General features: G+C 49.3%; 3 protein-coding genes across 3 annotated transcripts; all 3 read right to left on the reverse strand.

Moving 5' to 3' along the window:
- Window positions 1–591: 591 nt before the first annotated feature.
- LAJ45_01177 (uncharacterized protein) lies at window positions 592–3,792 on the reverse strand (the record flags this gene model as incomplete). Its single annotated transcript, XM_046110775.1, has 3 exons — window positions 592–707; window positions 799–3,121; window positions 3,508–3,792. The coding sequence occupies 3 exons, from the start codon at window positions 3,790–3,792 to the stop codon at window positions 592–594; spliced, it is 2,724 nt and encodes a 907-aa protein (XP_045975953.1).
- Window positions 3,793–7,380: 3,588 nt separating this feature from the next.
- Window positions 7,381–8,865, reverse strand: LAJ45_01178 (uncharacterized protein; the record flags this gene model as incomplete). The annotated part of the gene is made up of 4 exons (XM_046110776.1): window positions 7,381–7,620; window positions 7,700–8,275; window positions 8,348–8,404; window positions 8,470–8,865. The coding sequence occupies 4 exons, from the start codon at window positions 8,863–8,865 to the stop codon at window positions 7,381–7,383; spliced, it is 1,269 nt and encodes a 422-aa protein (XP_045975954.1).
- A 2,387-nt stretch (window positions 8,866–11,252) lies between these two features.
- On the reverse strand, window positions 11,253–14,229 carry LAJ45_01179 (uncharacterized protein; the record flags this gene model as incomplete). Its single annotated transcript, XM_046110777.1, has 4 exons — window positions 11,253–12,322; window positions 12,399–13,452; window positions 13,674–13,730; window positions 13,783–14,229. The coding sequence occupies 4 exons, from the start codon at window positions 14,227–14,229 to the stop codon at window positions 11,253–11,255; spliced, it is 2,628 nt and encodes an 875-aa protein (XP_045975955.1).
- Between the last annotated feature and the right edge of the window lie 930 nt (window positions 14,230–15,159).

Raw genomic sequence — 15,159 nt, forward strand, 5'->3', positions numbered from 1 at the left:
TTTCCCTACTTCGGACTTAAAAAGAAGAATATGGGGGTGAGGGTGGTTTCCGGGGGACTTGGTTTCCCTGCTTCGGATCCAAAAACGAAAGATGGTGATGATGGTGATGGTGGTGTCTATCTCCCGGGGGTTTTGGTGTCCCTACTTCGGTCGAAAAAAAAGATGCTGGTGGTGGTGATGGGGGTGACTGACATCCGGGGGATTTGGTTTCCCTGCTTCGGATTCACAAGGGGGGAAAAAGGGGGTGATCATTGATAATTGGTGAAGGTGCAACAACGACGACAAGCTGCAGAACCGGATTAAACACCAACACATAGGACCCGCCGTCCCTTGCCCCCCACCGCAGTGTCTTCCTGCCCATGTAACCGTAGCTACCGGACAGAGAGACACTGACAGCAAGGGACGGAGACGGCAGGCCCCTGTGAAGGCCACCCCTCTTTCTTCCCCAAAACCTTTCACAACCAACAGTCAGCCCAAATCCCGAATATTCAAGGGCAAAAATCATACTTACTTCTCTCCCCCCCTCTCTCCACCTCCTAAAAATACAACACTTACTGGGGGTCCAGGAGATCCCAAGAATGGGACGACCGGCTAATAGCCGGACCGCGGGGAAAGCCCCATGAACGAGGTGCCCTCGGCCGAAGCTGCGGTCTTACCACTCGTTGGGTGCACATTTCCCCAGACGGTCGCGGATGCGGTATCTGCGTCTGTGAAGCAAATTATTGTTAGTATTGGACTAGAAATGATAGCAACAAAAGCAAGGGTCAATGATGGATATGTCTGGATATATGGACTCACCCTCATCCTCGGAGGTCTCGAGTCCCCCCATCTCAACGTCCCCCGCGGCCTCCGTCGAACCACCCCAGCCCGCACGCTCACGCTGGACCATAGCCCACTGTCCGCCAGCACCTTGGACAACCCCGACAGACCCGTGCCACACGACAGCATCTTTGCCAGAGACACCGCCTTGCGCACCAAGACTGCCGAGGTTGGCCATGATGCCCACAGCCAGCGAGGCAAGCCCCAACGACGCAAGCTTACCGGACCTCTTGCCCGACTTCTTCTTCGCCACGAAGCCGGACAAGACGCCAGCGCGGACGGGGGCGGTCTTGAAACGAGAGACTCCCCTCGACACCACAGGGACGCCCACCCCGCAAAGAGCAGCGCGCTTCTTCTCCCTCTCCCTCCTGCCAGCTGCACGACTCCCCCCGGCTCCAGCGACAGTGGCCCTACGCTCCTCCTCCGGTGGGACCATCGCAGCAATGCCCGGGGGCATATACTTCTTCAGGAACACCTTTGGTGGCGTTACCTCTGCCGCCTTCCCGGCAGCCCTGGCCTCCTTCCTCCTCTGCACGTTGATCTTGTGGACATACATCTCGTCCACCTCCCCCTCGCTGTCCGACCCCCCGGGAGTTGGCGTCCACATGGACGGTAGGCGTTCCTCTCCGAGCGCGGGCCTAGAAGCAAACAGATTCTGGGAATCCGCGCTTGCACCACGGCGCTCGAAGAAGGCGGCGCGCCTAGCCGCCCGGTCGCGGATCCTTCTGCGCGGGAAGTCGGCCTCGCTCTCGAACGGGTTCGCGGGGCGCTTCTGCCGACTCACGTAGCGGGCCTCTTTGTAGCTTCGACGCACAAAGGGGCGGGCCAGGACGTAGTCGGGGACAAAAGCGCTCTTGCGTAGCGGACGAATTGGCGACTGCGGGGTTCGGCGGACCTTGCCGAAGGTTGAGGGCGGGAAGCACGGTGTGCTTGGAGGCGGCGGCGGTGGCGGCGGCGGCGGAGCGGGCGCGGGCACGACAGGGACGACGGTGACAGCGGCAACCACGGCAGCTGGCTCAGGCCCCGATAGGCGCTGGCGCTTGTTGCTACCTGTGGAAGCGTAGTCGGCGTCGGCGGCGGTGACGGGTGCGCGGTCGAGGTTGTCGGCGAACCGGCACTTACGCTTGTTGTCCCCGTACTGGACGGTTCCGACAGGCGCAGGCCGGGCTGCTTCTTCCTCTTCCGGCCTTGGGCCCTGCTCCTCCTCCTCCTCCTCCTCCTCCTCCTCCTCCTCCTCCCTGACTCCCTCCTCCTTGGGCTCGATGGCAGCCAACTCGATCTCCTCCTCTTTCTCCTCGGAAGCCTCCTCGGAATCCCTATCCTCTTCCTCATCCTGATCCTCCTCATCCTCCTCATTCACCTCCTCCTCCTCCTCCTTCACCTTCACCGCCTTCTCCCCCTTCCCCTCACCCTCCACCCTCTCCGGCCTCTTCCCCTTGGCCACAATGCTCAACCCTTGCTCCCTCCATCTTCTCCCCGCCTCCTCACGGTAGGCCCGTTCGGCGTGGTTCATCTCCTCGATGATCGCCCACGCCTCCTGAGCCCCCAGGGTCTTGGCGTCCTCCGCCATCTCCTCCATGAGATCCTCGTGATCCTCCAGGAGCTTGCACGCCGCATCCCAGCGGTCCTCCAGCTCGTCCCGCATCTCCTCGAGCTCGCGGGCCTCCTCCCTCTGCACGTCCTTCAGGCCCTCCAGCCACACGAAGGTCTCGAGCTCTTCGGCCTCGAGCCGGTCGAGCCACTCCTGGCGCGCGCGCTCGACGTCGGCTCCCGTGAGGAAGTCGCGCCATGCGATGGCGGCGACAGTGTCGGCGGCGGCGCTGGCCTTGGCGGTCCGGGCTTGCTTTTCCTCCCGTGCGGTCTCGAGGGACCGCATGATGGCGAGGCCGGTTGGCGTCACCCCGAGTGCGGCGCAGAGCTCGGCGGTGGTGGTTGCAGCGGTCTCCTTGGGCGTCGTTGCGGCGGTGACGGTGACGGCGGCGGCAAGGGTTGGTGTTGGTGCTGGTGCTGGTGGTGGTGGTGGTGGTGGCGGTGACGGCGATCTGCGCTTGGTAGCGGCGGCGGCAGAACGCAGTTTGGTTTTGGTGGGAGTGGGAGTTTTGGTGCGCTTTGCGGCGCGAGTCTCTTCTTCTCCCTCCTCCTCTTCTTCCTCTTCCTCTTTGATGGTGGTGGTGGTGGTGGTGGCCACTGCGGGGGTTCGTGACCTTTTGGGGGCGCGGGTAGTCAGGTCGACGGTAGGGGTGAGGGTCATGGTGAAGGTGGGTGGATCGTGGGATACGCTGGCGGCTGCTACGGTGTAGCCCTGAGGAGGTGTTAGTTTGGGTTTTGAAATTATGTATTGGGTTTGAAGCTGGGGCGGGGTCTTGGTGGAGTTTGGGTATGGGGTTTGAGGAATTTAAAAGCTGATGGAGGAGATTGCTGAAATTCTACTCGATACTGGACGGTCCGGGGATTTATATGAAGTATAAAAATCGATATACCGGCACAACAGGTATATAGGATCAATGGGATATCAGGAAGCAGTTGGGAAATGATAGGAATAGGGATACATCACGGGAAACAGTTATATGAGAAACTAATCATATAAAAAAATAGCCAATATAAAAACCGTCCCAAAGCAGCAATCAACGGAGAAAACACCAAAAACCAAAAAAAACCCCAACAATAAAAATAATAGAAAAAACTCACCGACTCCGCCACGCATCTCGCCACATCCACCACGGCACCTTTCAACCCCCTCATCCCCCTACCCGCCACCTTCCTAGCCACAACGCTCCCCTCAATCGCCCCCATTCCCAAAACTACACGGGCGACCGCCTGCCCCATCTCCTCGAACCGCCTCTCCTCCTCCTCTTCCTCCTCCTTGGTAGTGTTGTGCCGTGCGGTTGTGAGGACAACCCGCGCAATTGCACGAGGGGCAGTGACACCCTCGTGTTGCGTGGAGAACTGCAGGTTGCAGACTCCGGCGGACATCGTGGGGGTGAGAACGATGTTGTGATGGTGGGGGGTATTCGGCAAGAAGAAAAAGTTGTTGATGATGATGATGATGGTGGTGCTGGAGGATTGCGGAACAGAAGATTGGTTGAACGGGATGGTGGAGACTGGGAGTTACTGAGAGGTTGAGAAAGAAGGTTTGAGGATTGGGAGTTGCGCGAGATTTGGGGGGTGAGGCTGGTTGGTGAGGAAGATTTTTTGATGGGGTGTGGTGGGTGGGTGTTTGGGGGGGTGTCATGGGATATCACTCGGTTTGGTTATGTTGGGTTGGGTTTTGGGGGTTTTCTTGGGTTTGGGGGCAATGTTAGTGGCAGTATATCTTAGATACTTGGGGAGAACAGAGATTGAAGGATCAGTTGATCTCCTGAGGGTTTATTATAGATAATTAAGACGGTGTTGATGAGGAATGGGTGTTCTGAGAGATGGATTAGGCTGGACATTTGTTGTTGAAGAGACCTTTTTCCCAAACACAAAACAATGTCTTTTGCTATCTTTCCAAAGGTAGCCTACGGGTCACAAAGGAAACTTCCGTTCTCGACAAGTGTAAGACCAGAGAGACTGGGTTAAAGCTGAAATCATGTTGATATGTGGGCTTTTTCCATCTATGGGCGTTGGATGCCCAACTTCTGGTAGGTGGGAATGACAACTAAAACAGAAACAACAATAACAGCAGCAAGAAAAATGCCATCTAAAGACCTATCTGGCGCCTAAAGCCAGAGACATCTATCTCTAAGTGCTCAAACGCTGTCATCTACACAGTCCATAACTATCCACCCACCCAAAACACTGCCCATGGTGTTGCAGCATCACCGAGAGCTGCAAAAGAAAGAACCACAAAAAGTGGAAACCCCATCCCACTCCATACCATCCCACCTCACCATCTACCACCCTCAAGACCCAAAACCAAAACAAACCCATCCACACTCCCGTAACCGCAGCAACAATAACAGTAATCCCTGTAGCGCGGGTGGTCGCTGCTAGTTGCGCGTGTGCGAAATGAGCATTTAGTAGCTTTTTTTAGTACAGGTATATTAGTAGATGTAGTAGATGAGTCGGGGCAGGGGGCTGGAGCTAGTGCGGGTGCTAGTTCGTGTGCTAGCTAGGGTGGATAGGCTAGCTGGGAAGGGTTAGGTTTGGGTTACGTTGATGTGGAACGGGAAGAGTTGCTTTGCATCATCTGGCGATTTAGTACATGTAGTCATGTGATGTGGCTGGAGATCTACATTGTTTACTGTCGAGTAAAATGCCTTGTTACCTGCGGGGTGTACAGGTAGGTAATACTGGCGGAGAGTGACACGCGGTAGAGTTAGTATGGACTCCCGCGTACTTGCGGTGCTTAACAGCCAACTGCCCCTTAAGGGCACGGGACACCCTCACAGCCCAGCGCCATGATCATTCTACTACTTTGTCTACTTTTTTCTTGTACGTACACTGCCAGACGCCTCCGCTGCTACACGGCTGACAAACCATGCGACATGATGACCCTCACAGAGGTGAGCTTCGCTCCGAATATTGTATCCTCTCTAGTTAGTCTCTAGACACATTAGCAAGTTAAGAGTGAAAAGTAATATACTTACGTGTTTTCCTTTGCTCTAGGGTTTTGGGCTTCTGTATATGTAGCTGCGAAGATGCGTGAGCTCTAAAGTGGTGTAACGTATATGCCTTAACTCTCGAGACTGTCTTACGTGTAAGTGTTGCGGGTCTTTACTCACCGCGAAAAGAAGGAATGCGATGTGAAGGTGGAATGAATGATGGATGTGTATTTCGAGCTTCATCCTCACCTACTTGAACTACACACATGTATACTGGACTCCCGCTGAAAACCTCCCAAAAAATGACAAAAATCCAATCCACCCAGCCCAAATACCCACCTCACCGCTTCAGACCTCCCCACACCGGTCCACTCTCGTCTCCCGGGACATTCATCAGAATCACTACCTTACCACTTGCCCATCCATCGCCAGCAACTCAGAACTGTGGATCGAGGAAAATGTACATTGAGATGTATCTCCTGATGAGGTTAAATTGGCCGGACACGTGTCTGATTATTAATATGTGCCAGCGTTCCTGTTTTGTTGCTGAGTCATGGTTCTGTGTCCGGGGGTGTGATAGGGCTGGGGTCTGTGCAACCATGCATGCGTGGTATTGGCTGGTTTTGGCGCCGACGAATAGGAAGAGGAGAGAGTAGTCAGCAATTATTACGAGAGCCTGAAAAGGATTTGATTTGTCAGTTGATTAGTTGTTTCCAGCGACACGGGACTCCCGAACCTTGTTTGTGTTTTGCGTACTCGGGACGGGAGAAAAACATGGGGAAACAAAACCTGGAATTTTATAAGAGATGTCAGGTGTGAGATCATGTACGAAATATGTACCCAGGGGTACCCAAAAGTGATGCAACGGCTTGGAAATATAGGCTGAGGTCTTAGTGAATTCGCAAACCACGTTACATGTAATTTCTTTCATTTTGATGTGATTGATGAATTCTTCATAATATCTTTACTTTACATACTATATATCGCTGCTTCGTTAAAGTCAAAGTTGGGTTGCATGTGGTTGAAATCGTGCGTAGTAAATTGAGTCGTTCCATCACTTTCCGGCACCCCTGGGTACATTTTTTCTTCGGTTTTTCAGCTTTTCGATTTTCCGATTTTACTCTTCTTCTGCGCTTGACGAGGACCTTATTTCCCCCCCCTCTCTCTCTCTTTCTTTCTTCCTCTCATTCTTTTTTTTTACATAATACAATTCTGGAAACTCCACCACAGAAAAATAAGTGAAAAACCTTTGTACGAAACTGTTTTAAGGACTTTTTGGACAGCCAAGAAATACCACATATCTCATCTGCATCATCACTATCGTGAGGCATTTAGGTTAAATGAAGTTTTTGTTTACCTTCTACAAGAGAAAACTGAAAAAAGGTTAGTTTGAAGGCAGGGTCGGGAGATTATTCTGTACCATGTAACGCGCTTGTCTTGCCAGACGTGTGAGGTATCTATAGCTCATGAGACGACTGATGTTATGACCTCTTCGCTGCAGAGAGAGGACATCAAAACTATCTCCGGATTGCGTGACAATGTTAAATTTAAACATGTATTTTAGTCTCACTACGTGGGTTCAGGATATTCTGAAAGATTACCGTTAAAGGCGCTGCTAATCTGAGGGACTATCTTGTAAAGCCAGCATTCCAGAGAAAACTGGTCTGAGAGACCCCATCAAGTGGAACGGCTTAGATCTAGGATAAAAGGCTATGGTTTATTAATCGTTTACAGTTAACTCCTCCCCGATATTATTTCTATTCACGAAGCTCATACCGCTCTCCCTCCTCCTTCCGTTCTAAGTGGTAGATAAATGTATAATCTTAGCCCTCTAATTATATATCTTTACCACTCTTTTCCCCTGCGTACCCACAAATTAGATGTGTTTTACAGTAAACCCCCAGAAACACTGACATCTCCCAAATTAAAGCCCATAAATACTACTCAGGACTAATGAAAATCTGAATCATCTCTAAGTTATAGTTTGAAATTGATATTTTGTTGTGCTAACGAATCGTCACCCACCTTACCACCTCTAGAGAAGGAAGCGTCGCTGAAACGCTTGTGTAGGACGCACCGAGTTGACCGGCTCCCCCTGTTGCTGCCTTGGACGCTCTCCTCGGCACTCTAGTTGGCGTGCTGGTTGGCGCTCTGCTTGGTAGGCTGGTGTCCTACCCTCTGAGGCGGGAGGTGCAGAAAATGATCTGGGAAACCCCCCAAGCGGGCGTGGGATTCTAGACGCTGTTTTGACATCGATCCAGGTACTAACCGGCTTCTATAAAATGGGAATTAAAGTTAGCAAACTTCGTTTAAAAACAAGCACCATCGCGAAAACGCGCGAAAAAAACACTCACAGTAGAATCAACGAAGCTGGTCTTCCCCTCGTCGTCAACCCGGGCCTCCACTCCAAAGAATTGCAAACGCCGCTTCTGCAGGGCCTTGCTCGTAGTGGCCAAAAAAGGATTCTCATCTGAGTCAGGCGAGCGGGAAAGAGTATTTAACTTCGCTCTGCTTCGGCCAAAGCCCGTCGGATGAAACTTTCTTTTGAAGTCGTATGTTGCAGCGGCTGACCAGCGGTCGAGGGGGATGAATTCGTTGTAGCAGGTGCGCCTCTCTCGTGTAGTGCCGAAGAAGGGGGATCCATAGTCGGCTACGGAGAACTTCCGGGTGCTCCTAGTTGTCATCCTTGGTCTTTGAGGATGTGACGAGACCACTGGTGTGAACATTTGGACTTCAGGGGTTTGGGAAGAGTCGGTCTTTTGTTCCTGTTCAAGCTGGTCCCAGATGCTGCCCTGTTCGGAGAAGTGGCAATGGAAAATTTGACGAGGTGGTGTCTTGACCTTGGGAACCGCGGAGAGTTTGGTTTCAATCACACGCATTTCAAAAACCTGTGTGTCAACGTCTACACCGGTAATTCGTAGCAAAACATCCTAATGCTCAAATAAGATTAGATCTCCCCGCGGTAGGTTATAGAGAATGCTAGATTCACTGCAATAACATACATTGTCAAAGCAGATACTTTTTATTTTTTCGCAAACATCTGTCACCCCCCGTTTATCCTACAAGCCCAAATGGTCAGCAGTGATCACAAGAAGAGTAGCCCCTAATCTGAGATCTGGCATACCACAACAAATGTTCCAGCATTTAGCACCGCCACAATTTCCAACGCTTCCTTTACAGAAAAATCTTTAACAATCATCTGGACCTTGGCCGCCATATGTAAGTACACCTCCGGCCTCAGTACCGTCGCCGGCCGCTGAGGCGAGACCTTCACAAGTGTTCTTTGAATAAGCTTGTTTATCTCAGGAAGGCTATCTCCAGCCGTGGAGTCACTTTCCAACGCAGGGATCTCTTCTATAGTCTCGAGAGGCTCCTGCCAGCATGGGGCTAGGTCGCGATACGAGAAGCGTGGGTCGGGGATCTCAACCGGTTGGTATGACGGTTGTGACATGACCTTGAGACGCTGTTTGATGACTTCTGCACGTGAAAATATCTCTTTCGCAATTGGAGAGACCCTCATGGGAAAAAGGGGGGATGAACATCGACCTGATGTAGACGTTGGGCATCGCATCGTGAGGCGATGAAATGATGAGTTGATGATGAAGGAGAGAAGGAGAGGAAGAGGAGCATTATTCGCCTGTTGCTTGACGGATTGTTAGAGAAATGCTTTTGAGAGCGGCACAACAAGCGGCATGATCCCGTATGTCAACAGGGTTGCTGTGTACCTGGGGACGTATTCAGCGGCACACCTACAGTAGTCTCATTTTTAGACTTTCGTAATGTCAATTACCCTGCCATTAACTTGTGTAACGCTCATAGTTCTTGCCTACCATCCTCATATCCCAAATTCATAATCTAGGACCTTCAAAACCAGTATGGTTGCCTGCCTCGCTTCTGCATGAACTAGGTATGATTTTCTTCCTTCTCCTTACTCAGGTGGTACCAGGTGTATTGTAACTCACTCTGCAGAGAACCCACCTCAGTGACAGATGAAAGCTGAGGATAATTTCTTCGTTCCTCCCTCCAAATGAGGCTTCCTCATCCCTTGTTGGTCATCTAGAATTCCGAGGCGGATAGTTTTGTACTAACGACAGATCAATGAAAAAGCTGATGGGGTGGGTGGCGCGAGTCAAATTACCAACCTGCGGCGAAAAGAATCAACGTTCTCACCAAAGGTCCTGCCTCTGGCATATCGTTGCCCGGAATAAAATGTGTGGGTACGGAAGGATAATATAGGTCTTGCAATAGAGAGTTTACTGTTCATTTCTGCTCTCAAAAGACAAGTGGTGAGCCCAAGATTGGGTAATAAGCGTTTGTTTCTACTCTATGAAATGTGTCCCTTTCCTCCCGTTTTGACCAACAACGAAGATGTCCAGCTCATACCAGTCCTCCCCTCAACTGAACCGCACCCATGTCATCATTCATAATTTGATTCCGTCTACATCTTCGCACACCCGACATCAAGATTTCTTTCTCAAACCCATTGGAAAGTAAGTCTAGCTCTAAACATCAGCTCTGTTGCGTGTTCGCGTGCTCGCTACTCACGCACAGGCGGCACCCCCGATGTGTGTAGGAAAGCCGCCTACAGGGAACTCCGGAAATACATACGATAAAACTTGACCACCATCTTGCGAAGAACAACGAAGAAGGACTCAGCTTGAAATCAATTACTTTTTCAAATTGTCATACATTTGCCACTCTACACCGCCTTCAGGCAACTCCTATTATGTTCCCGCCCATTTTCCCAGTGTGATAGAAAGAGACAACGAGTAACGTTTCCCACGCCACCGAGCTAATAAAACTCAAACTCACCATCAACAACCACAACATCAGCGAAAAAATGAAAAAAATCTAGGATGTCTCATATAGCCCCAGCCCTTGCAGTTCTTGGCTCACATACTCTCACTCGCGCCAAGATGGTCGGCCGATCATTGACATATGCCCCTATCACCGCAAAAGTCCTCACGTAGAGTGAACAAACGACCATGGGAGCTATTTATATTTACTCATCGAATATATATATGTGTTATTTCTATTCATTTTTTTTTTTTTCAATTCGTATCCTAGTTGACAGCTCGAGTTCTGACTAACACTTAGCTCACTCTCTCTCATCCGCGTTACCAATATCCCTATACTAAGATCTTGCTTAAGAGCAGCCATATATGTGATGGATGTGGGCAGTTTGTATAAGATGTCTTGTTGAAGGAAATTTCATTCTGTGAAATAGAGTATCGAGCCATTATCCTATTCCTACCTATCCGCTCATAATCTTCACAATGATAAAACTGGACAACTGATATTTCCACAAGGATAGCAACTAGTGTTCGGTGATAACCGTTTGCATTTTTACCTATCTAGGCGCCCAAGCATGAAAATACAGCATAAATATGAAATTCGCTGAAAGCTGCTAAGACATGTAATGATATGACCTGAAATACGCATCACTTCCACCATTGGATACGTACAACCATAGCCATCAATGCAAGGTAAAAAAGGAAACCTGGAAGAATCTGTAAAATGATATGAAAACTATCCAAGCAATCCCGACCTCGGAACAGCCAACCACAAATTCCTTCTACACGGCTTAAAATTAAGAGTTAGTAACAGAATAGGAAATAACCAGATTCAGTGACATGCCACAACTTCTGCCACCGACCGTCATCCGCAAGATAAGAAGAAAAACTCCTCCTAGTACCAACACCGAAATGAAAGCCCATCTTATCAAATTTACCTCTCCACTCTCATTTTCCTGCTGCGCGCCCCACACCCCAAATGTCGGGAGACATACTCTTGTCAGTACTAATAACGAATTAAAAACCATAGCTTAATGTAAAATGGCATCTTCCTCCTTTATGCACTCTCTTTCACCACTGAGAAGTGATATAGCCCAGTGCCACTTGCCGTTGCCTAATTCATGGATTTGCGTTTCACTGGAATGCGTGGGAAAACCGTCTTGCGTTGAGAACTAGGAGCTCCAGACTTTTGTGATCTTTCACCTTCGTCGGACATAGTCCAGGCAGCCATTGCACGATCTCTCGCTGAATTGCTAACAAAAGAAATCGCGTCTTTGGCAATCAAAACCGGGGGTGTCTGTTTCGGCAAGCTGGAGCGCATTATCTCGGGACTATTATCATAGATGCGCCCAGGCTCTGCATACTGCACCGGAAACCTTTCGGTTATTTCAGGGGTACCGGAATCATGGCTATCTTCCGATGAACGTTTCGAAAAGAAGAGACGGCGGCGCTCAACGATGTCAGGGGTACCAGTTGTCAAGAAGGGATTTTCTTTGCCGTCGCGGCAGGCTGGGCGAGCAGGTGTACCACGGCGGCCAAACCTACTCCTTTTAAATGGACGGCCCAGACTGTAATAATCGATAGTATTGGCCCTTTTCTTCAGTGTGCATGCGTTGTAGCGCGCCCTCTTGAAACGCCTTTCACCAGTGACTGGAGATCCGTTAGTGGCAACCAAACACTTACCCGAACTGTGTGGAGAAGTCATAGGTGGGTCGTGAGAATGGTTTTGGGTAGGGCCGTCTCCTTCACTCATCTCTCGAGTTCGTTTCCTGGGTCCTTTGCCTAACATGCTGGAGGAGGGACCTGCTTGTGTCTGACGAACACCTTCGGCTCCATAATTTTCAACAATGTGAGAGTGAGTTGTGGCATCCTTTCCCAACATAATATTTTTGGTTCCAAACAAATCCTTTTTCCCCAACATGTCAAGGATATTCGTAGCTGCCATTGAGGTGAAAGGTGCTGTTGATGGCTTGGGAGTATTCGCTGTAATATCGGAGGAAGTTGCTTGTTTATTTCCATGCTGACCATGGATGGCGGATGTGATCTTTCGTTTGTCAACAGCCAGTTGCGCCAATGTTTCCAGAATAGTCACTTTTGAGGCCCCCCGTACATCGGAGGAGGCAGATAACCAGGCATTCAACTTGGGTTCTTCATCGATCACCGCGGGCAACTCAATTTCTAGTCCTAATAATTCTCCACATTCATGTGTTAGCGGAGCTCTGACTAAATACCTGAGCTTAATATACGTGATGTAACAAACCTTTCATGACTTCCTTCTTACTGTCCAAGGGTGGGATAAGGTGTGGTAAAATGGGGCTTTCTTCAATTCTGGGTTCGGTAAACATCGTTGGGTTTGTCAACGACAAGGAAGGCCGTTCTTTGAGAGTATTCGCTTCGGTGTCAAAGCATGAATTCTTCTTGCTATGATGCTCCGAATTGTGATCGGAGGCGATTATTCCAATATGCACATTTCCTTTATCAGGACCTACAACATTCTCACCATCAATAGATGTTGAGGGCCGACCTTTTTGCCTCTTTGCAAGCGTGCTGTTGGTAAAAACTGGATTCCGGGCCTCTCTTTTCTCAATAGTAGAGGTTTTCGATGTAGCTGGAGAAGATTCAACCGCGAAAGATTTTGGATCAATCGCTGTACTTCCTGTAAAATTACTGAGCTTCTGTGTGGTCTGGATGGGACTAAATATTAAAGGTGGTGAGGAAGGCCATTCAATTGACCCATATTCTTCGTTAACTGGTAATTCGGCCTTTTGTGGGTTCTCGATCCGCTCTTCGCTCCCGTCTTCGTGATAGTACTCTACAGGAAGAGATGAGGTATCGGTAGTGACAAGACTCTGACAGCCAGGTCCTTGTGTGCTGAGAGTAGGAACCTTCTCAACAGCCTTATCTTTCTTTTCAGTACTTGTTTTGGGCACCTGTAAACGCATAAGACGATCGTTCTCCTCCCAATCATCATCAATTGTCCTGTCGCTGCTCGGCAACTCTTCGACTTTGCTATGAAACTTTGTCGCCTCATAATCAGCAATCTGGTGTTGGAAGTCACTTGCTGATCCGCTCTGACGTTTGTTGCTACGTGCATGTGAAGACGAACATTCAGCGGCCGCCTGACTTTGCTTCTCCGAATGGTTTGGTTCGGCGTCTCCTGTTTGCAATCTCGACATATCTACCTGTCGAGGTGAAAAGCTGCTGACGTGTCTTCCTACCACTTTGGGTCCGTGGCTACGTGTGATGGACAGTCTCTCCTTAGAATGTTTAGGTGATATACCAGATTTACCCTTGGGCTTGTGTTTGCCCTTGGACTTATCCAAATATTAGTTGCATTTCGAGGAACAAAGGCAGAACAAAAACAAGGAAGCTTAGGTAAGAAGAAGAATTAGGATGATACCTTTCTTGAAAGATTTATAGAGAATTCGTTCCCACTAACACAAACACCTTCAAGGACAAACCCCTAAAGACGAAAATGTTAACCTACCCAAGCCTTATATATCTGAGGCTCCTTCAAGATTTTTGTTATACATACCACTTCTTTAATTTGCTCCTTCATAACTTTAACGTTGTCTGCAATTGCCAGTGCTCTCTTGAATGTATAGTTAGTCTACATCATTAACGTACTCTCGTTAAGTTCTTACATCTTCTCGATACTCGGGCCCTCCAGCAACAATAGCAACCATTTCCTTAGCATCGGGAATGGTGACATCCACAAATATAGCATCGAATACGATGCTCATCTTCTCGATCATCGCTCGATCGACCTCATATACAGTGTCTTCGGTCATGTAGATGCCGACTTCCATGATAAACCTTGCTCTCCTACGGAAATCTTTCATCACGAGCGGAAGGTCCTCATGGATTTTTGCAAGTATTCCATTCAATCTTGCTCTTTGAAGAGGGGACCTCTTGCAATGTTTATGACTCTTATCCCGTAGGAAAGATGAGTAGTTCATTTGATAAAATATCATTTTGATTTCGACCAATCTAGCATAGATTTCGACTCTGACATCGGAGATCGGGGGTGATGTTGTCTCCGTATACTGCGGCGGAGAGGAAGGAAAGTATGCCACAGGTGAGGAACTCATGGCTGAATGTAAATATCTATTAAGAATAGAATCCTTTCTGGAAGAATGTAGAAATGAAAGCTTGTGAAAACAGGTGCTGAGCGTGGTCCAGAGCGAAAGGAGAAGGAGAAAAAGGGCAAGGTTGGATACGGCCTAAGTACTACCGTCAGTGCTGTTCGTACCTCTCAATTTCAGCCAAGCCCAAGGGCAGAAGCACGTGCTAACCCAAGATGTATAGACGAGAGGTTGCGTGAACAGGGGTACTTAGCAGTTAATCTCGAGTACATTCAATATGTGATCCGTTCTTTTTGCGATTCGTACCTCTTGTAGAGCCATAAAGGGTAATCGTTCCACCCCTTGATTTTCATACTCCCCCAGGATACTCCCCATGGCGCGGTCGCCTCCCCTCTAGTGAACACGAAAAGGAGTTCAAGAAAGGCCCGGCGGATACTGGTAAGTACCCCACTAAACGATTCGAAACCACCCTGTAGGAGGGAATGCTGAATCTCTAACATCCTATCGGCTCCTCAGGTGTCTTGACGGTGTGCCCAATCAGTGTGTATCAGATATACTAGGAGGTATCCGGTTCGTTTCCTAGCCTCCATGACTGGTCATAGATTCAGCGCCAAGATCGAACTGTTTTGTGACAACGTACAACACGCTGTTTATTTCAGAGGCTACATTCATGAGAGGTATGTTCCCCAGCGACACCAACCTACCCTGCTAATTTCAATCATAGGTTAATAGGGATCTCAATATATACAGGCTTCGAGAGCGTTCTCAAACTCTTGGGTCTTTCCAAATTCTACTCGCAACTAGTACCGGCCCAGCTCCACCACCGGAGAGCAATACTTTACCGCTCAAGCCCTACATTTTAATCTAGGACATTTCACGCTCTCCCAGCTTACTTCAGATCATCCAGAAGGTAAAATGACGGATCAAAACATGGAT

The sequence above is a fragment of the Morchella importuna genome (genome assembly GCF_003444635.1).
Source record: "Morchella importuna strain M04M26 chromosome Unknown Morimp01GS002, whole genome shotgun sequence".
NCBI classification, from domain to species: domain Eukaryota; kingdom Fungi; phylum Ascomycota; class Pezizomycetes; order Pezizales; family Morchellaceae; genus Morchella; species Morchella importuna.